Source organism: Phyllobates terribilis, unplaced genomic scaffold (genome assembly GCF_046119375.1).
Source record: "Phyllobates terribilis strain yellow unplaced genomic scaffold, ASM4611937v1 Scaffold_4__5_contigs__length_816908805, whole genome shotgun sequence".
NCBI classification, from domain to species: Eukaryota; Metazoa; Chordata; class Amphibia; order Anura; family Dendrobatidae; genus Phyllobates; species Phyllobates terribilis.
In genome coordinates, this window is record NW_027362764.1 from 226,084,105 (window position 1) to 226,107,541 (window position 23,437).

At 41.8% G+C, this 23,437-nt stretch overlaps 1 protein-coding gene across 5 annotated transcripts in view; it reads left to right on the plus strand.

The window, feature by feature from the left end:
• Positions 1-23,437, plus strand: part of MYRIP (myosin VIIA and Rab interacting protein) — a 938,202-nt gene that overhangs the window by 891,199 nt on the left and 23,566 nt on the right. For all 5 annotated transcript variants that reach the window (XM_073678116.1, XM_073678115.1, XM_073678117.1 and 2 more), the window contains 4 exons: positions 2,130-2,318; positions 12,385-12,546; positions 15,947-16,051; positions 16,758-16,818. In XM_073678116.1, the coding sequence (XP_073534217.1) occupies positions 2,130-2,318; positions 12,385-12,546; positions 15,947-16,051; positions 16,758-16,818 (517 nt within the window). The remainder of the gene's footprint in view (positions 1-2,129; positions 2,319-12,384; positions 12,547-15,946; positions 16,052-16,757; positions 16,819-23,437) is intronic.

Genomic DNA, 23,437 nt, shown 5'->3' on the forward strand with positions numbered 1-23,437 from the left:
TATTTAAATAATTAGACATTTTGGAAGAAAATCAATATTAGTGTTGAACCACCTCTTAAGGTAAAAAAAAAGCAGGAGTTTCCAGAAGCAGGTCCGCTTTGCAACCTCTTTTACACCCGTCTTAAAAAAATATGTAAACATACCCTGAGGCCCCCTTCACAAGCCCATGTTTTCGGTATGCTGTGCATCCGTTTTCACAGACCGTGTGTCTGTGTGAACCACACGGAGACATGTCCATTTTTTACCAGCAGCACGGATCACAAGGACCCATACCAAGTCTATGTGTAAAGCACGTACCGCAATGTAATGTACTCAAGAAATTACTGACTTTTAAGTGTTAAAGATGTGCAAAGATGATAGATAAATAGATAGATAGATAATGGATAGATTGTTAGATAGCTTGTAGAGCTTTCTATTAAGCCAAATAAATAAATAATTTAAAGAAAAAAAAAAACATGAGCTGATATTATCAGGCTAGGAATTGGTTATTGGGCCCTTTCCAGCCTAAAAATACCAACCCACAGCCGCCCCAGAAGTGGAGCATCACATGAGATGCTCCAATGCTGGTGCTTCGCCTTGACTCTTCCCGATTGCCCTTGTATTTTAGCAATTGGGCTAATGGTTTTTGGGGTTGATGTCAGCTGTGTAGTGTCCAAAAATACAGCTGGCATCAAGCCTAGGTGTTAGTAACGGAGAAGTGTCTATCAGATACCCCTATTTCTAACAGAGTAATCAACAAAAAACAGACGCACTCAAAAATACTTTAATTAAATAAACACTCCCCGACATTTTCCCTTATTCACAACTTTATTAAAAAATTTAAAAATCCCATGCAGGTCTGACGAAGTCCACTGAATCCAATGTAGTCCATCGATTCTGACAAGCAAAGGCTATGGAGCCTCGTTCTAACACTCCATAGCCATTGCCTACAGCTGTGCAGTGGGACCCGGCGATTCTGAAGAGTGGTGACGTCAGTAACGTTACTGCTCTTCACAGTCACCTAGTCACACAGAGAGCAGCTTGACCTGGAATGTCTGAAGAGTGGTAATGTTATTGACGTTACTGCTCTTCAGAGTTGCTGGGTTCCACTGCATTCCAGAGTCATGGAAAACATTTCTTTTTATTTATATATATATATATATATATATATATATATATAAAAATATATAACATTTCTTCTTAGTTTTAGTGTTTCTTTAGCAATTTGTGTCATTATATGCACACAGAGTTTTTTTGAGGTGGTCAAAAACAATTCATTTTCCTGTAGAAACAGTTTTGGGAAAAGCCCCTTCCTTGAAGAGTTTTTTGGAGGAGCTTTGGTTTCCTGAGGGTATGTACACATATTGTATTTTTCAGGTGAATTCCACCTGAAACCCACCTGAAATCGATTTGCAAAACTGCCACAAAAAATGAACATAATGCACAGCCATGTAAATACGACATTGCTGTGCACACATTCAGTCTTTTGTTAGTTCTTTTAACCACTTTAGGGTTTGGAAACTGTGAAGTAGTTAAAAGAAGTAGTATGTTCATTCTTGTTTTTCTTAAAGATTCCGTGTGAACCTGCGCTGAAGCGTTTTACCCTAAAAGTTTTTTCTAAAGCATGTTTGTAGATTTTTTTCCTTGAAGTATTTTTGTAGCTTTTTGATTGGACAGTGCATAATTTGGAGTGTATTCCATCAGGAAACGCTTTAAAGAAATTACCTGCACCCTCTTCTCTCACCAGACGTTTTTTTTTTAAACCTGAAGCTGGAGAAAAACGCTCAAAAGACTGAACTTATGAATAGCAAAGTGGTTTCACAATATAAATGAAAATATAAGGGTCTTTCCAGCATTTATTTAGCAAATTTTCAGCCATGTTTTGAAGTGGACCTGCTCCAAAAGACTCTTTAAAAAAAACTCTGTGTGCACATACCCTAAAGCTGCTGTTGAATCAGTTTATCCCTTTAAAAGATGTTGAATAGCATAGAATGATTAGTTACTCGATTCTGTTATGACTGTGTATGACATCACTGTAAATGCAGGCTGGTATACATTTCTTCAGTTAACATTAGTGTCACTATGTACTGAAAAAAAATCTTCTCTAACATTTTGCTGTTTTGTCCCCATGTACTCTCATACATAAACAGAAATACTCTGCTGTGTCTCTCTGCAACATATCAACAGAGGTCCTAAAAGTCATCAATGCAACCGAGGAACTGATAGCAGGATCCACAGATCCATGGGATTCCTCAGGAAATACACTTGACCGAGAGACTTTACCTATAGGTGCTGACCCTCTCAGACTAGATGAACAACTCACCAAACTGGAAGAAAATGTAAGAATGGCTATGTAAAATGTTGCAATAATATTTCCTAAATTGTATTAGAAAAAGTGCCTTATAAGTAATGTAAATGGAACAAAATATTGTATAACTTATTAAATAATCAGTAGAAAAATACATTTAAAGGCCTCCTTGTTGCCTGCCATTTTAGCTGTTAAGTTATTGAATTTTGACATATTATAAAACTTAATAACTTTAGAGAAATGAAATCTGCAGGTGTATGTCTCAACAGCTAGTTCCCCATGCAGCTTGAGTGTACACCTGCAGTCTTACCTTTTAAAGGCAGATTTTGCTGTATAGTCATTTTGGAGAGTAGTCTGCCACGATAGGTCGTAAAAAAAATGCTAAGCTCAATGCTGAGACTTAAGTCAACATTTTGATCAATATGTAGGTAGTCTTCTTCCTGCATCTTGGTATTTGTCTTGAAAATTTGTGTGATTGCACTAATTCTGTGTATGGGAAAGAATGATGGGTAGAAATGAAATGTCTTTCCCAGCATTCTACTTTCTGTTAATCAAGTGAACTGCAGACAGAGGAATGTTGGGCTTAAAATTTCATTAAATGAGTTCTCCAGCATCATTTACTCAGAGACAAACCTAGGTTTTTCTGCATCATCAGAACCAGCAACAGCACAGAAATGTATCACTAGAAGCACCATCAGTACAGGAATACATCACCAAAATCACCAACAGTACATGAATACATCACTATAACCACCATCAGTACATGAATACATCACCAGAACAACAATCAGTACATGAATACAGCATGAGAACCAATATCAGTACATGAATACATCACTAGAACCACCATCATTACATTAATACGGCACAAGAACCACCATCATTGCATGAATACATCACCAGAACCACCATCAGTCCATGCATAAATATTTTTGTTACGATACTGGTGTAACACTGCTGGAATCTAGTGGCCGAAGGAGCAAGAACAAGGAACAGCAAGCGGTCCTTGGAAGTCCTTGGAGATAGCAAAGGAGTTGTAGGAAACAATCCAGAGATAAGTGAAAACAGTCTGGGTAAGACAGTTCAGGAGCTGGAGACTGGAACTAGACTAACAGCTAGACACAATACTCAAGCAACGAGTGAAAGATTCATGTGGCTTTAAGTAGGCCCAAACAGGTAACCAAATGGATGCCATAGGATCAAAATCTGCCATCTTAGTAAAGGGCAATTGCAGAACACAACAGAAGCCTCCAGTGTTAAGGAGTGGAATTACCGATCAATTATCAAGGTGAATTATTGCAGCTACTTGTGGTCAAACTGCAGAAGGACAACAGGAATCCTGCCATTTTTGTACAGCGATCAATTGTAATGTCAAGTCAGACCCATATACAATTGTATTGCATGAACCTACAATTTCCAGTATGTCCCTACAGTGGCGTGTAAAAGTTTGGGCACACCTGGTAAAAATTTGTGAACAGTTAAGTAAGTTGAGGATGAAATGATCTCTAAAAGGCCTAAAGCTAAAGATGACACATTTCCTTTGTATTTTAGGCAAAAAAATATATTGTAATTTTTTACATTTTAAAAATTAGAAAAAGGAAAATGGGCCGATGCAAAAGTTTGTGCACCTTTGGAGATTTGTGCTGTCAGGTAACCTTGACCAAGGTTTTGGACCTTAATTAGCCTGTTAGAGTTATGGCTTGTTCACTATGATCTTTAGGAAAGATCAGGCGATGCAAATTTCCCAGCTTTTTAAAAACCCAGCCTCCACTGATCTTGTGCCAAAAAGTAGCAGCCATGGGTTCTTCTAAGCTGCTACCTAGCACCCTGAAAATGAAAATGGTGGATGCCCACAAAGCAGGAGAAGGCTATAGGAAGATAGCAAAGTGTTTTCAAGTTGCCCTTTCCTCAGTTTGAAATGTAATTAAGAAATGGCAATTACCAGGAACAGTAAAGGTCAAGATAAGGTCTAGAAGAGCAAGCAAAATTTCATTGAGAGCTGCTTGTATGATTGTTAGAGAGGCAAATCAGAACCCCCGCTTGACTGCAAAAGACCTTCAGAAAGATTTGGCAGACTCCTGTGTTGTGGTATATTATTCTACTCTTTAGAGATACTTGCACAAATATGGCCTTCAGGGAAGAGTCATCAGACGAAAACCTCTTCTGTGTCCTCGCCATAAAATTCAGCATCAGAAGTATGCAAAAGAACATCTAAACAAGCCTGATGCATTTTGGAAACAAGTCCTGTGGACAGATGAGGTTAAAAGAAAACTCATTGACCAAAATGATCAAAGGTATGTCTGGAGAAAAAAGGGCACAGAATTTCAGGAAAAGAATATCTCGCCAACCATTAAGCATGGGGGTGGATCATTCATGCTTTGGGATTGTGCTTCAGCCAATGGCAAGGGGAACATTTCACAGGTAGAGGGAAGAATGGATTCAATGGAATTTCAACAAATTCTTGATGCAAACATAACACCATCTGTAAAAAAGCTGAAGTTGAAAAGAGGATGGCTTCTACAAATGGATAATGATCCTAAACACATGTCAAAATCCACAACAGACTACCTCAAAAGGCACAAGCGCAAGGTTTTACAGTGGCCCTCACAATCCCCTGATCTGAATATCATTGAAAATCTGTGACTAGACCAAAAAATAGCAGTGCATGCAAGACGACCCAGGAATCTCACAGAACTGGAAGAATTTTCCAAGGTAGAATGAATAAAAATCCCTCAAACAAGAATTGCAAGATTCTTGGCTGGTTACAAAAAGCGTTTACAAGCTGTGATTCCTTTTTGTAATTTTTTAAATGTAAAAAATTACTATATATATATATATATATATATTTATACAGTAGAGACCAAAAGTTTGGACACACCTTCTCATTTAAAGATTTTTCTGTATTTTCATGACTTTGAAAATTGTACATTCACACAGAAGGCATCAAAACTATGAGTTAACACATGTGGAATTATATACTTAACAAAAAAGTGTGAAACAACTGAAAATATGTCTTATATTCTAGGTTTTTCAAAGTAGCCACCTTTTGCTTTGATGACTGCTTTGCACACTCTTGGCATTCTCTTGATGAGCTTCAAGAGGTAGTCATCGGAAATGGTTTTCACTTCACAGGTGTGCCCTGTCAGGTTTAATAAGTGGGATTTCTTGCCTTATAAATGGGGTTGGGACCATCAGTTGTGTTGTGCAGAAGTCAGGTGGATACACAGCTGATAGTCCTACTGAATAGACTGTTAGAATTTGTATTATGGCAAGAAAAAAGCAGCTAAGTAAAGAAAAAACGAGTGGCCATCATTACTTTAAGAAATGAAGGTCAGTCAGTCCGAAAAATTGGGCAAACTTTGTAAGTGTCCCCAAGTGCAGTTGCAAAAATCATCAAGCGCTACAAAGAAACTGGCTCACATGAGGACCGCCCCAGGAAAGGAAGACCAAGAGTCACCTCTGCTTCTGAGGATAAGTTTATCCGAGTCACCAGCCTCAGAAACCGCAGATTAACAGCAGCTCAGATTAGAGACCAGGTCAATGCCACACAGAGTTCTAGCAGCAGACACATCTCTACAACAAATGTTAAGAGGAGACTTTGTGCAGCAGGCCTTCATGGTAAAATAGCTGCTAGGAAACCACAGCTAAGGACAGGCAACAAGCAGAAGAGACTTATTTGGGCTAAAGAACACAAGGAATGGACATTAGACCAGTGGAAATCTGTGCTTTGTTCTGATGAGTCCAAATTTGAGATCTTTGGTTCCAACCACCGTGTCTTTGTGCGATGCAGAAAAGGTGAACAGATGGACTCCACATGCCTGGTTCCCACCGTGAAGCATGGAGGAGGAGGTGTGATGGTGTGGGGGTGCTTTGCTGGTGACACTGTTGGGGATTTATTCAAAATTGAAGGCATACTGAACCAGCATGTGTTAGAACCCTCCTGTTAGTTTCTGCTATCTTGTGTTTTGCGGTCACGTGACCAGCTGCCTATATATTCCAGCTCCGCCCTTCTGGCTTTGCTGGACTTCAGTGTTGTTTTGACTGTCTCTCTAGCCAGGTGCTTTGGTGCCTATCTCTGTCAGTTCTTGGTCCTCTGGGACCTTTAGTACTTTTTGTCAGTTTGTCCTTTTTGCTCTGCAACAACTGTTTAGGAGGTGTCCCATTTTTGTCCCAGTCCTTAGTTCTTTTAGGGACCCCTCCCTTAATTCTATAGGTCTCCGTTCAGACTAGCCGAGGTCGAAGGCGGGTCTGTTCACAAGGAACAGGCAGCCCGCTACATCGTAGGGATTCAGCTTAGTCTTACTGTAGAGACAGCTTTCCCTTATCTTTCCTTAGTTTATGTTGCAGATCATAACAGTAAGTCCAGCCCCAAAAAAATAAATAAAAATCCTGACGTATCTAATAGGGACGCCAATGTCACAGTTCCCCCTGTGGTGGAAGACGGCGAATATGAAATTTCTCGTATTTTGAATTCTAGATGGCATAGAGGGAAATTACAGTATCTTGTCTCCTGGAAGGGTTTCGGTCCCGAAGACAACTCCTGGGTAAGGACGGATGATGTCTCTGCTCCTAGGCTTGTTAAAGCTTTCCACAGGAGGTTTCCTGATAGGCCTGGGCCTGGAGGATCTGGAGGATCCTCATAAAAGAAGTGGTACTGTTAGAACCCTCCTGTTAGTTTTTGCTATCTTGTGTTTTGCGGTCATGTGACCAGCTGCCTATATACTCCAGCTCCGCCCCTCTGGCTTTGCTGGACTTCAGTGTTGTTTTGACTGTCTCTCTAGCCAGGTGCTTTGGTGCCTATCTCTGTCAGTTCTTGGTCCTCTGGGACCTTTAGTACTTTTTGTCACTTTGTCCTTTTTTGCTCTGCAACAACTTCTGTTTAGGAGGTGTCCTATTTTTGTCCCAGTCCTTAGTTCTTTTAGGGACCCCTCCCTTAATTCTATAGGTCTCCACTCAGACTAGCCGAGGAAGAAGGCGGGTCTGTTCACAAGGAACAGGCAGCCCGCTACATCATAGGGATTGAGCTTAGTCTTACTGTAGGGACAGCTTTCCCTTATCTTTCCTTAGTTTATGTTGCAGATCATAACAGTATGGCTACCACAGCATCTTGCAGCGGCATGCTATTCCATCCGGTTTGCGTTTAGTTGGACCATCATTTATTTTTCAACAGGACAATGACCCTAAACACATCTCCAGGCTGTGTAAGGGCTATTTGACCAACAGGGAGAGTGATGGGGTGCTACGCCAGATGACCTGGCCTCCACAGTCACCAGACCTGAACCCAATCGAGATGGTTTGGGGTGAGCTGGACCGCAGAGTGAAGGCAAAAGGGCCAACAAGTGCTAAGCATCTTTGGGAACTCCTTCAAGATTGTTGAAAGACCATTTCCCGTGACTACCTCTTGAAGCTCATCAAGAGAAAGCCAAGAGCGTGCAAAGCAATCATCAAAGCAAAAGGTGGCTACTTTGAAGAACCTAGAATATAAGACATATTTTCGGTTGTTTCACACTTTTTTGTTAAGTATATAATTCCACATGTGTTAATTCATAGTTTTGATGCTTTCAGTGTGAATGTACAATATTAATAGTGATGACAATACAGAAAAATCTTTAAATGAGAAGGTGTGTTCAAACTTTTGGTCTGTACTGTGTGTGTATATATATATATATATACTTTTATAGGTATAAATGCCCATCCTTGCTATTCCTTTTAAAACTATTGGAGGAAGACTGTATTAAATATTAAAGTATTTCATTTTGGAGCTTTTCTCACAACACCGTTCCATCTTACTTACACCGCAACCTTGCTAAACCCTCAGTGTCTTCATGCAGCCTCCTCTTCTCCTGAATCGTGCTCTACTACTTTGTTCACAAAGTAAAGGTTATCATAGCCTGCCCAGTAAACTGAACCGACAATAACATGTGCATATGTAAAGTTACTTCTTGTGCACTTTGCCGGGTGGAAGCTTACAGAAAGAGCAGGCTTCGGGAGAACCCTACAAAATGACATTGGAGGATGACAAAATGGGCACCAACTAGGTAAGTAAAAGTTGTAGATGGGTAGAGATCCCAAACCCAGGGCAAAAGTTGTTACTCAAAATTACGCATATTTCAGTAGGGTTATACGTACAACTCATGCTGTCTGTTATAGCACCTCTCGGGGCTGAAGTCTCCCAATGCCCAGACTACTTTCCTAATGAAGGTTTGGCCTTACAACATGGTACCACATTTCTGAACCTCTCTGACTCAACTTTAGAAGACTTTAGCCGCCCCACTCTGCAGTTTCCAAAAAGCCACACTGACTTCATCTTTCAGTCCACTCTTACATCCCTGGATAGACAAACCTAAGCCTACAGCTTTCACAGGCCAATTGCAGGCATATATATGGGATCGCACTGCCCTCACCTCTCTGTCAGCAAATGCTGCCCACTTATAGACTGCCCTTTGCCCCTGTTCTGCCCATTGCAGCTGCGTTCAAAGTGAATACATCCAGCTGTTGCCCTAGCTTATAACAGCTGATCGGTGTGAGTGCTGGGTGACGGACCCTCATCATTCTGATATTGATGATCTATCCCATGAATGGGCCATCAATAGCTTGAGATCAGATAACCCCTTTAATTATGTATGCAGTTTGTATTGTAAAATCTATTGTCAGCTCTACTTTAACAGGTTAGAACATAACATTGTAATATTGAAACTGCCATTTCCCTGTTTGCCCCTTGTTATATAACTGCTTGAAACCTTTGGGAAAACGTATGAGGTATGTCTAGTTCAGGTGTGAAGTAGCTTTTAGTGTAGTGCAACTGGTGTGCAATCTAATAGTTTGCTTTGTGTGTCATATGGCGCCAGGCAGCCACTTTACAAGATTAGAAAAGCTTTCCTTTCTTGCTTAGGCTTTCAGACATAAGTACTGATCAAGAGTTATATCCGAGAAGCCTTACTATTCGATCTGAGCTCTTTAAATAAGACCGAAATAAAGAGAAATTCATGTCAAAAAGCTCTTCGGTGTATAACTTTACCAAGTTACCTTATCTTATTTTTGATCAATTTGTGGAATCTCAACATTATTTTTAATGATGCTAAAAGTTGATGTGCGGAGGAAACTTAATGATGTATGAAGAAGTTAATATATACTGCGTAATGGAGAAGAAGAAAGAAAATACATTTCATAATCTAAGCAAAAAAATTGAGCAGGCATAGCAGACAACGTACTGTACATTGAACACAAGAACTGCAGTAATAAAACTATTGGGAGTATTCATTAAACACTACAACAGAAAACATGTAGTTGCACAAAAGTTTTGTAAGTATTTAATTTTAATACCAACTTTGCTACTTATCTAAAAGTGCTTGGTATTTGGTGGGAGGAGGTATGGCCTATTGCAGATTTACTATAATATATGCCTGAGAGTGGTGCATATTATAGCAGAAATGTACTCTCATTGCTGGGGTACATTTTCAGACAGTCCAAAAGATGTATCAAATTCATTAAACGGTATGCACATCTTAATGACTTTGGTGCATCTTACTCTAGTGGACATATGATCAACACTAGTGTATAAAACACCAGTCTTAATAAATTTCTCCCCATGTGTATATTAGTAACTCAAAAAACTGCAGAGCTCCAAACCTGTCACGTAACAATAGAGCAAAAACTGTGTGCCAAGAGCTTCATGGAAGGGTTTCGATCACCGAGTAACTTAATATTTTAAGCTATCAAGCACAATGCTAAAAATTGAATTCCGGAGCACTGGAAACGTGTTCTGTGAAGTGACGAATTGTGCTTCTCTATCTGTCAGTCTGAAGGACAAATTTGCATTTGACGAATGCCAGGAAAATGTTACTTGCCTGATTGTATTGTACCAACTGTAAAATTGGTAGCCGAGAAATAATTCTATGGGGGTGTTTTTAAGGGGTTGGCCTAGTCATTTTAGGTCCAGTGAAGCGAAATCTTAATGCTTCAGCATACCAGAACATTTTCCACAGTTATATGCTCACGCTTTGTGGAAGTTCCTTTTCTGTTCCAGCATGATTGTTCCCTAGTGCACCAAACAAAGTCCATAAAGGCATGGTCGGGGTAGTTTAATGTGGAAGAACTTGACTGGTCACACAGAGCCGTTACCTCAACCTCATTGAACATCTTAGGAATACACTAGAATGAAAATTGTGAGCCCCACCCTTTCATTCAACATCAGGGTCTGACCTCACAAATGACTTTCTGGATGAATGAGTTAGGCAACGGGATCTCTCAATCAGAAGGATGTTGGAAGTCCAGCCCCGTCGTCAGAGCAGAGCGGAAAAGAAGCCTCTGCTTTGCCGACGTGACATCAGCAGAGGCAGCTGAATCCCCTACAGGAGCGGCATGTGACCGCTTTGTGACTGGGAATAACTGCGCCGTGCACAACAGGCAGGTAAGTTTCAATTACCTGCCTGTTAGTGCTTATACACATTTTCACATTTTTTGTTTTTCAGAAAGTCCCGGATATACCCTTTACAACTGCCGTGTGCCTCCACCAGAAATGTTACTCCAGTCAGGGACTGGAATATATTTGTGGTGTAATTTATTACACTAACATGGCATAAATTTTGATGAATTTGCCGGACAGCCTTTACCACTCCCCATCCCTACCAGTCCCGCCAACTTTGGTGCAGATGGCGGGACTGGTATTTCAAGGTGTTTTACAATAGAAAACTGACAAAAACACCTTGATGAATCAGGCCCTATATTTTCTCCGAAACAGTGGAGCAGCCTGGATTAACTGACAGGCTCCCTTTAAGGTTGCCATAAACATGAGATAAAAGTAGTTTACTGCCTGAACAACCAATTAATAAATTTGGTTAGTGATCGTTATGCCAACGCCACAGTAGGGTGCAGAAAAATGGCAACAGGTACTCTGGACTGATGAATCAAATAGGAAATATATCTGGCTGCAATAGAAGGCAGTTTGTTGCAGAACTGCAGTTTAAGGGCAGGTTCACAAGAGCATCTAAAAAATATTTTTTTTTTCTGATTTGTCATCCGTGTGCAGTCCATATACAATTAATCATTTACAAGACCATTTAGTTTTCTATGTTACAAAATTACAATGTATTCGTTATAATCGGACGTTATACAGTGGCTCCATATGGCATCTGATTTTTTTCTCGCACACATAGATTTGAATGGGTGAATGTCGTTCGATTTGTGGAAGAGACTACTGCATGCTGCGATTTTTTTCACATGTAGATTTGGTCAGTGAAAAAAATTGCTCATCTGCATTACCTTATTGAATAACATTGGTCTGAGTGCTGTACGTATTTTTCTCGGACAGCACTCGGACCAAACATAAGGTTGTGTGAACAAGCCCTAATAATGAGTGTCTGCAGGGAACAATGAAGCATGGTAAAGGTTCCATGCAAATCTGGGGCTGTATTTCTGCAAATGGAGTTGGGGATCTGGTTAGAATTATTGCAGTCATCATATTATATAGCATTGTGTACTTACAATTGCTCATTTTGCCTTTCTACCCAGTTAATGCTTATCTTTTTCATTAGGTCTTTGACATCACATAATTTAAAACAGACTAACTGAATCCTTATAAGCTCTATGTAGAAACAAGTCTCTTTTCCCTGCATGATTCATCATTAGAACTGCAATTCTAATTCACTTCAAAGTCCCTGAGTTGGATGACTCATGCAGAGAAAAGAGATTTTCTTGACCCACCGCCCAACATATTTCATATAATTTATGCCAGAACTCGGAATGCTGTCCGAGTTTAGATCAGACAGCTCTTTTTACATAAACACTGATCTTAGTCAATCCACATGTGCCTTGCCTGACGTTCGTACAAAGTAAGTGAAGATTGCACTACTTTAGTTTGATTGTCAAACAATTCAACCCCCTCCATTCAAAGTCAATAGGTCCATGAAAACTGGTATGCACAAAATGGATTCAACTTGGATGAAAAATTGGTCATTTTTCTACTGGTGTTTATGTAATTTTTACATTGTTCAGCTGAAAAAGGCCATAATTTTTTTGGCTCATGCTTTAACATAACTATTGATATTAAGCATACATTCATGTAGTAATTCAGTAATTCATTTTCACTAAACCTACAGGTGTATCTCACAGCTGGCACTGTGTACGGGTTAGAAGGTCAACTTGAGGAGATAGAAGACTCTGCACGCAAAATCAACAGTGTGACTACAGAGATAGAACTTGCAGATCTTGAAGATCAAGTTGCAACAGCAGCAGCTCAGGTTCATCATGCTGAGCGTCAGGTACCTTATCTCAGCTGTACGAAGTCATATAAGTTAGAGCAGCTTAAATTTTGAAAACTAGAACTGTGTTCACATCTATGTTTGAGCATTGGTTGCAGATTCTGTTAAAATTGTAGTGAAAATAGGAAATGCACCATTTGGGGTCAGTACCATATCCTTCTCCTTGCTTAGGATAGATGGAAGCAATATTTCACAGAAAAAGAAAGCAATAACTGACAAATCCCTTGGTGATTATCCACTAATGGAAGCTATTACAGAGCTCTTATGTTCTGAAGGAGACTGTAAATAGCACATAAATCAAAACTGCTATTGACGCTATGTGCCCACGATGCAGAAATGCTCCGGATTTTTTCCTGAGCGTTTCTGCATCTCCCTGGCAGAAAAAACGCATGCGGATTGTACATGCGGATTGTACATGCGGATTGTACATGCGTTTTCCTGCCAGGGACAAGCGGGAGTGAAGCGTTCTTCACATGCATTTCCGCATGCGGGTTGTCAAGCGCTTTCCAAACGATTTTAGCATCATTTGGAAAGTGCTTGACAACTTAGTCACACTATATAAATCCATGCAACCAGCACGGATTTATATAATGTGACCGAAAGAATGGTAAAAAATAAAAAATAAATATATACTTACCTTCTGATGGCCCCCGGTGTCCTTGTCTTGGCTTGCCGGCAGCTCGTGGTAGACTAAAGGACCTGCTGACGTCACCACAGGTCCTTTAGTCTACCGCGAGCTGCCGGCAAGCCGAGACAAGGACAACGGGGGCCATCAGAAGGTAAATATAATATTTTATTCTTTTTTACAGGTACTATGGTACCCTGGTCCGGAGGAGAGTCTCCTCTTCTCCAAACCCGGATACCATCTGCACACTGAAACGCATGGAATCCGCATGTACAGATGCAGTGATGCGGATTCCATTCGTTCCAATGCAAGTCAATGGCAACAAAAACGCCGCAATTTCGCAAAATAATTGGTAGTGCTGCGGATTTTTCCGCAATGAAAATCCGCAGCGGAAATTTCGGCAGCATGTGCACAGCACATGCGGATTATCATTGGGGAACATGGCAGACCTTCTACCAAGCGTTTTTTAAGCCTTTATGCAGCGGAATTGCCGCTGAGGAAAAGCTTAAAAAACGCATAGTGGGCACACAGCCTAATAGTTACATTCCATAAAAGTGAAGACTTGTATGATATTTAATACAGTATAGTCTGTAGTATGATCAGTGTTACTCCTGGGGCTGTGACATGGGGAACGACAATAGCACTATGTTCTAAATCATGGTAATGAAAATATTCCTGGTGATCACGGGTGGTGAACCGGTTAATAGAAAAATTCCTGAAAATTCAGATCTAGAACTGTAACACGTTTAATAGTAGCATTATTAGTAGTCCAGGTAGTCAAGAGATCAATAGTATAGTCATTCAGTCATTCATAATCTATGCTTGTATAGGGGTTCCTGGCAACCACTCTAATGAACTAAGGTGGTAAAGGGGTAAGTAGTTAAATGCCTGGTGTTTCGGGTTAGTGAAGGGATTATTGGTAAAGTTCCTTGCCTGACTAGTGAAAGAATTTATAGATTTTCCAGTGACAGAAAGTTTCATGTACACATTTATCAGCAAGTGACTTGGGGTGCGCCTGCGCGGGTTAATTTATCTCCTCTCACTCAATCTTGCACTCAACCTCTGTTATAAGTTGCAAAGTGAGCATACATAACACTCCAACACAGACTACACACCCCGGATACAGAACACGCTGCCACCAATCATCAACACATGATGAGTCCCCGAGATATGCTACTGTCTGACAATCAAAAAGGTCACACACTCCTCAACACTATGAATTCTTTAGAGCATACAAGGACCAAACTTATTAAAAGTTTTTAGCTTTATTGTAAAAAATACAGTGCTTAGAAGAAAAGGTATAGAAAAACAAAAAGATAAAACGACACACAAATATGCAAAACAGTTATAACATAAAAAGGGAGAAATAACAGAAATACCTATACATTTCCATCTAAAGTTGTTCTTCTGTTTCCTTGAGGGAAGGAAAAATGAATTATGGATCACAAACAACCACAGTTGACGACCACATGTGAACACCTTCCTATTGTGTAACCCATCTATTTATGCGCCTGGTCCTGGGGTCACATTTCCAGGTCGGCCTAGATTATAATATTAAAATTGCTGGTCTGTGCCTGGACCGTGGACTAATTTAGGGGCAAGCACCTTGCATTTTAAATACTTTGTGTCTCCCCTCCATATAGTAAATACCAAATATCCAGCCTGGTTACAATCATTATCTGCCCACTCTTTGAAGCTTGGCTCACCAGGCTAAGGTTTCTCGATTATAACCTCTGTATTCTCAGGAAAAAAAAACCTTTGTGCTGGGTTTCTGTAATCAAAATACCTAGAGGTTACATCCTTTGTGTGGAGACAGTCCTGTGGATTCAGATTTAACTAGTATTACTTCACTCATGTTATACATTTCCCTTACAGAAAGTAATAGCATATCTATGGGAACGGCCAACAATTTCTGAACTGAGAAGGTCTAGTTATGAGAATGAATGAACTGCAGCATTGTTTACCTGTACAGTGTCTAGTCCAGTAATGTAACTGCAGCAAGTCCTCATTCATTGCTCCCCATCTTAGTATTGGTGGGAAACCTGTCAGGGGGAACCCAACCATTTGTAGAGTGATGGCCTATTCTAGGTACTGGATAAATTACATAAAGGAGAAAAATAGTTGTCTAAGGTTGCGTTCCCACGATGAGCTTCTGGTGAGTTTTTGATGCTGCATATCTTTTGTACCATTTCTGCACATATTAGTTAAATTAGAATACTTGTGTTTTTTTCATTGCGTTTTCCAGTGCGTTCTTTTTACATGCGTTTTTGACTCTGCGTTTTTTGTCTTGTTGGTCTGTCATGTTTTAAACATGATCCACACATGAAACTCTGCGTACTCATAAGTGAAATTGACATGTTGCGGATTTAAAACATGCACCGCGGATCAGTTGACGCTGAGTTATAAAAAAGCACAGTGGGCATGAGAGTTCTATAAATCCCATTCACTTTGCTGGAATTATAAGACACTGCGTTTTTGACTCAGTGAAAATGTGCAGTGTCAATAACTCACCAAATATTCATCATGGGTACACAGACTAATACAGATAAAAAATATTCTAAAGCTGCTTGTAAACAGTCTTCCTTTTCAAAAAGCATTTTTTGGATTGTGATTGTATAAAATCCTATGTATTACATATACAGTTCCTTGAAAAAGTACTCTGTGAACTTTTCCACATTTTCAAGGCACTGTAATTACTTTAATAGCTTGACTTCAGCTGAAAAAGTCCCAATGTTTATCACTTTATACTTGTCAAAATCTATGTTATATGCTCAGATTTCAGATATTGAAAGCCGAATATCAGCTCTCACAGTAGCCGGCTTGAATGTCTCTCCATGTGTACGACTTACAAGGAAACGTGAGCAGAAAAATATTAATCAGGTAAACCAGTATGGAGCAGAAATTCTGGACATGTCTATGGAATATTCATCTGGGACGAAGAATACATTTCCTGATTACTGATTGTTATTAACAGATTAAATTGAATTTATATGGTAGGGGAACTTTGTGACCCTAAGACACCAGATCTGGGCAAACTGGGGCCCGAGGACCACATCCAGCCCTTTGGCTGTCACTGTCTGGCCCACAAACAGCACAACAGCCAAAGGGTTTAAAACTCAATTGTATAAAAGTGGTTCTAGGTTGCAGTGTGCACCTGACCTCCGTAGAGACACAGGTCATGTGCACAAGCTACACTTCACATTGCGTGCTCCCATTTCTCAGTGAATGTCAACCCATTAATTGGAGCTTCTCATGTGACCGCAAGTAATAAGCATTAGTACAAGTGGATGAGATAGATAGTTGGCATTTGGCTGCCAGTGCAGAACATTGAGATAAGTGGATGAGAATCTAGTTGGCATGTGACCAGTAGTATACATACTGAAGGTCAGCTTCATCTAGCAACTAAGGGGAATCCTGACAGTATGTAAGCCTGAAAAATCCTTTAATCAATGTATAAAAATCTTTATAGCCTAAAGGCTCAGTGCCTACAACTCTATTGTATATTGTCCTCAATTAGGGCCGCAAAAGAGACATGACAAGTCCACTTTAATTTCATAATAACATATGAATTTTTACTTATATTTAGGTTCATACAATAGACACGTCTAGACAGCAAAGAAGAAAGCTTCCAGCAACTCCTCTACAAGGTCAGTAATTATTAATTGCATGTAATAAATTCTAATGTGTGTCATACATATTATCAGTTATTTCTACACTCTATAGTTCTTACAGCTTCTGTTTCTTCTGTACCTATAATTGTGTGATATAGATACTTTTAGAATATGCAAAACTTATTAGTGTGACAGGTAGGTGAATGTCTCATTATCAAGATTCAACTGTATAATCAAGAGTCAAGGGCCACTTTACGGGACCAGCCTAGAGTATGGCCATGGAATTCAGTACGTGAATGATTCTTTATTTCCAATGTAACTATACAACAGTGGGAAATGAGCTTGCGAAGACACAGCTTTTGTTCTTAATTATGCCAGACATAAATTTAGTAGGTCAGGACCCATACGCTTTTATCTTTGTTGACTTTTGAATTTATGTGTTTTCTTTGGTTGGTCAACACAGACTATTGTTTGAATAAGCCTGAATGTTGACACTTGAGTTGATATTTACTGCAACTTATTGTCTGCTAGTTTTGCAAGACAGGGACTTTGGGTCGTTGAACAATGGATGTTAATTATCATTTTATAAGTACATGCAGCTTGTTGACTTGCATTGTTTGGGAGTTTGCAAGTCAACATTGGGGATGAGCTGTGGATACTCGAGCACTGTGAATTAATATAATGATTCCTGACCCATGACCTGTGAATGATGGCTTGAAAAGACAATTGTGAACTATAATAAGGGGATCTCTGCGTCTGTTCTGAGAGACTCTACAGGATGTCAGCTTAGAGACCCCGGCCCCAGCTGGAGGAATACAGATCTGCTTCATTGACCATTGCTGAACTCTCAGAGACGACTTGAAGAATCCAGGTTGGAACAATCAGGTCACCTGGCCACAGACCTAACTGCTCACGGTTAGTTTCATAAGCTTGACGTTACCTCCTCTATTTGGGTGCCCGCCAAAAATGGAGTGCCACTGGTTGGGGTAGTCTGCCCTGGAAGCCCCAAATTCGCAGCTGCTCTATTACTGCCGGGCTAGCGGAAGGGTGAGACTCTGTAATTTGCATCAACTTGGGTACTTGTTGGGACTGTTCTATATGTTATTGTTTGCTGGTGGTTCAATAAATTATTGCCACACTGTTTTACCCTCACCCTGTGTTATCTGAGTAGTATTATACCCATGGGAGACCCCCGTGTCTCCACATATTGGTGGCAACAGTGGGATTCTATTCAGTCCGGTGGATCCGGGGGAGTTGCAGGGGAGTGGCATATAGACAGATCCAGCAGAACATAGGTAAAGCATACACAGCAGGTTTCAGGTGCCACTATGTCCAACCCCATCAGCTGTGCCATGGGAAGAGAATGCCATGGGTGGACGCAATGGATACGAGTTGATGCTCGTCAATTACTTGTGGAGTTTATTTGCAAGGAAGACATGGAATATGCTCTGAGGAAACTGGATGATACAAAATTTTCTTCTCATGAAGTTGAGACTTCTTACATTTGTGTATGTGTTTAAAGACATTCTGATACATTGTCCCCAATAAGTGGAGAAGGATGATTGGAAGCCTATCACGTCTGCCTAATTAAGATGGGGAAGCAATGTGATGACACAACATTTGATCTTAATTATCCAGACGTCTAAATTCAGTAGGCCAGGAGAAATACACTATTATCTTTATGTTGATTTTTGAATTTGTGTTTTTCTTTGGTTGGTCAAGAAGGACAGACTGTTAAGGCCCCGTCACACTTAGCGACGCTGCAGCGATTCCGACAACGATACGACCTGTCAGGGATCATTGCTGCTTCGCTATGTGGTCGCTGGTGAGCTGTCAAACAGGCAGGCTCACCAATGATCAGGGGAGCAGCAACATCGTGGAAAGAATCTTTCCACGATGTCCTGCTCCTGGCTACCAGCCTGCTGAAGCAGGAGCAGACTGGTAACCATGGTAAACAGCGGGTTACTAGGGGCACACGCGCACCTAGTAGCCCGCTGTTTATCATGGTTACCACTCTGCTATGGTGAGCGGGAGGTTACCGCTCACCATAGCAGAGTGGTAACCATGATAAACAGTGGGTTACTAAGTGCGCGTGCACCCCTAGTAACCCGCTGTTTATCATGGTTACCAGCCTGATCGCTGCTCCCGCTGGTCACACACAGCGATGTGTGCTGACCAGCGGGAGGGCAACGACTAGAGATGAGCGGTGTTCGACTAGAACTGTTCGCCAATCTCAAATTCGAGCTGTTTTGGGCGGTGTTCGAGTTGTTCGACGAACCCGAACGATTTGCAAAAAATTCGGCTGTTCGAGGTTATGTTCGATAACTGTTCGTGCACCAAAAGCGTGTCCTGCATGTCTGGCGCTATTTAGAGCACCAATCATGCAGGGATTGTCTGCCACTCACTGTAATGCCACAGCCATGGTGGTTGTGGCATTACAGTGATTGCCCAAATCGATGGGAACAGTGCCAACAGTGAAACATGAAAAGCCGGCAATTCAGCAGCGGCATACACCTGTACCCGACAATTTAGAACCGAAAGAATAGAGCTTCACACATAGATTAGATAGATATAAACATGTCAGCCACATATATACGAAGTACAGTGAAAGTGCTGCTTACTGTACTTGTCATTTAGCGTAAAGGATTTATCAAAAAAAATAATAGTGTTTTCATGCACCGTCTCTTTAAAAAAGCCGGCCGGCAATTCAGCAGCGGTACCCGACAATTTATAACAGACAGAATAGAGCATCATACATAGATTAGATAGATAGAAACATGTCAGCCACATATATACGAAGTACAGTGACAGTGTTGCTTACTGTACTTGTCATTTAGCGTAAAGGATTTATCAAAAAAAATAATAGTGTTTTCATGCACCATCTCTTTAAAAAAGCCGGCCGGCAATTCAGCAGCGGTACCCGACAATTTATAACAGACAGAATAGAGCTTCACACATAGATTAGATAGATAGAAACATGTCAGTCACATATATATGAAGTACAGTGATAGTGTTGGTTACTGTACTTGTCATTTAGTATTAAAATAAAGGATTTATTATTAAAAAAATTGGCGTGGGGTTCCCCTTAATTTTAGGCTCTAGCGGAGGTTAAGCAGACGGCTGGGGCAGATGTTTGAAGCCTGGGAAGGGGGTAATACCCACGGAGCTTCCCAGGCTACTAATATCAGCCCCCAGCTGAATACATAGCCTTTACTAGCTATTAAAATGGGGGACCCCCCAAAAAAAATGACGTGGGGTCCCCCCTAATTTAATAGCTAGCAAAGGCTAGGCAGACAGCTGGGGGCTGATATTAATAGCCCAGGAAGGGAGCCATGAATATTGGCCCCCTCCCAGGCTAGAAACACCAGCCGTCAGCCGCCCCAGAAATGGCGCATTCATAGGATGCGCCAATTCTGGCACTTAGCCTCGCTCTTCCACGCTGCCCTGGTGCGGTGGCAGGGGGTAATAGGGTTGGGGTTGATGTCAGCTTATAATGCCAGCTGACATCAAGCCCAGGTTAGTAATGGAGAGGCGTCTATAAGACACCCCCATTACTAACCCCATAGTCAAAGTTAAAAAAAACACAAACACCCAGAATAAAGTCCTTTAATTGAAATAAAGACACAATCCTTTATTGTTCTAAATTAAACCATACTTACCGTCACGCCCATTCCAGCTGAAGCCAACGATCTCCTGCAATAAAAGAAAAATAATAAAGCAACCTCATCCTTACCTTTCCATGGTTCCCACGACAGCTTCAGCTCTGCTACATCGAGATGACAGGCTGGACCGCAGCAGAACGCTGCCATCCAGCCTCTCATCCCGCAGACACTGAGAAGCGCAGGCTTACTTGCGCTGCTCAGCGTCTCTCTGTGACGACATCCAGATGAGCCGAGTTCATGTCCAATGAACTCGGCTCACCTCATGCACGTCACTGACAGCGTGGGAAAATTCTCACGCTGAAGCGGTGAGTGCAGGAGAATTCTCCCACGCTGTCAGTGACGTGCATAAGGTGAGCTCATGTCCAATGAACTCAGCTCACCTCCTGCACGTCACTGACAGCGTGGGAGAATTCTCCTGCACTCAGCGCTTCAGCGTGAGAATTCTCCCGCTGAAGCGCTGAGTGCAGGAGAATTTTCCCACGCTGTCAGTGACGTGCATAAGGTGAGCTCATGTCCAATGAACTCAGCTCACCTCCTGCACGTCACTGACAGCGTGGGAGAATTCTCCTGCACTCAGCGCTTCAGTGTGAGAATTCTCCCACGCTGAAGCGCTGAGTGCATGAGAATTTTCCCACGCTGTCAGTGACGTGCATGAGGTGAGCCGAGTTCATTGGACATTAACTCGGCTCATCTGGATGCCCTCACAGAGAGACACTGTGGAGCGCAAGCAAGCCTGCGCTTCTCAGTGTCTGCGGGATGACAGGCAGGATGGCAGCGTTCTGCTGCGGTCCAGCCTGTCATCTCGATGTAGCAGAGCTGAAGCTGTCATGGGAACCATGGAAAGGTAAGGATGATGTTGCTTTATTATTTTTCTTTTATTTCAGGAGATCGTTGGCTTCAGCTGGAATGGGCGTGATGGTAAGTATGGTTTAATTTAGAACAATAAAGAATTGTGTGTTTATTTCAATTAAAGGACTTTTTTCTGGGTGTTGTGTTTTTTTTAAATACTTTACTAGAAATTCATGGTGGTCATGTCTAATATTGGCGTGACCCCATGAATTTCGGGCTTAGGGCCAGCTGATAATGCCAAGCTGGCCCTAACCCCTTTATTACCCAGTGAGCCACCGCATCAGGGCCCTGGATGAGTTGGGTACAGCGCCAGAAGATGGCGCTTCTATGAACGCACCATTTTCCGGGGTGGCTGCGGACTGCAATTTGCAGCGGGGGTGGCCCAGAAAGCTTGGGCCTCCCTGCGCTGCGGATTCCAGCCCCCAGCTGCCTAGTTGTACCTGGCTGGACACAAAAACAGGGCGAAGCCCCACGTCAATTTTCTTTAAATTATTTCATGAAATAATTAAGAAAAAAAGGGCTTCCCTATATTGTTGTGTCCGGCCAGGTACAAATAGGCAGCTGGTGGTTGGGGGCAGCCCGTTCCTGCCTGCTGTACCTGGCTGGACACAAATATAGTGCGAAGCCCCACGTCAATTTTTTTTAAATTATTTCATGAATTTCCTGAAATAATTTCAAAAAATTGAAGTGGGGCTTCGCACTATATTTGTGTCCAGCCAGGTACAGCAGGCAGGAACGGGCTGCCCCCATCCACCAGCTGCCTATTTGTACCTGGCCGGACACAACAATATAGGGAAGCCCTTTTTTTCTTAATTATTTCATGAATTTCATGAAATAATTAAAAAAAATTGAAGTGGGGCTTCGCACTATATTTGTGTCCAGCCAGGTACAGCAGGCAGGAACGGGCTGCCCCCATCCACCAGCTGCCTATTTGTACCTGGCCGGACACAACAATATAGGGAAGGCCTTTTTTTCTTAATTATTTCATGAATTTCATGAAATAATTAAAAAAAAAGTACGTGGGGCTTCGCCCTATTTTTGTGTCCAGCCAGGTACAACTAGGCAGCTGGGGGCTGGAATCTGCAGCGCAGGGAGGCCCAAGCTTTCTGGGCCCCCCCCCGCTACAAATTGCAGTCCGCAGCCACCCCGGAAAATGGCGCGTTCATAGAAGCGCCACCTTCTGGCGCTGTACCCAACTCATCCAGGGCCCTGGTGCGGTGGCTCACTGGGTAATAAAGGGGTTAGGGCCAGCTTGGTATTATCAGCTGGCCCCAAGCCCAAAATTCATGGGGTCACGCCAGTATTAGACATGACCGCCATGAATTTCTAGTAAAGTATTTAAAAAAAACACAACACCCAGAAAAAAGTCCTTTAATTGAAATAAAGACACAATTCTTTATTGTTCTAAATTAAACCATACTTACCATCACACCCATTCCAGCTGAAGCCAACGATCTCCTGCAATAAAAGAAAAATAATAAACCAACCTCATCCTTACCTTTCCATGGTTCCCACGACAGCTTCAGCTCTGCTACATCGAGATGACTGGCTGGACCGCAGCAGAACGCTGCCCTCCAGTCTGTCATCCCGCAGACACTGAGAAGCGCAGGCATGCTTGCGCTCCTCACTGTCTCGCTGTGACGGCATCCAGATGAGCCGAGGTCATGTCCAATGAACTCGGCTCACCTCATGCACGTCACTGACAGCGTGGGAAAATTCTCACGCTGAAGTGCTGAGTGCAGGAGAATACTCCCACGCTGTCAGTGATGTGCATGAGGTGAGCTCATGTCCAATGAACTCAGCTCACCTCCTGCACGTCACTGACAGCGTGGGAAAATTCTCCTGCAATCAGCGCTTCAGCGTGAGAATTTTCCCACGCTGTCAGTGACGTGCATGAGGTGAGCCGAGTTCATTGGACATGAACTCGGCTCATCTGGATGTCGTCACAGAGAGACGCTGAGCAGCGCAAGCAAGCCTGCGCTTCTCAGTGTCTGCGGGATGACAGGCTGGCGTTCTGCTGCGGTCCAGCCTGTCATCTCGATGTAGCAGAGCTGAAGCTGTCGTGGGAACCATGGAAAGGTAAGGATGAGGTTGCTTTATTATTTTTCTTTTATTGCAGGAGATCGTTGGCTTCAGCTGGAATG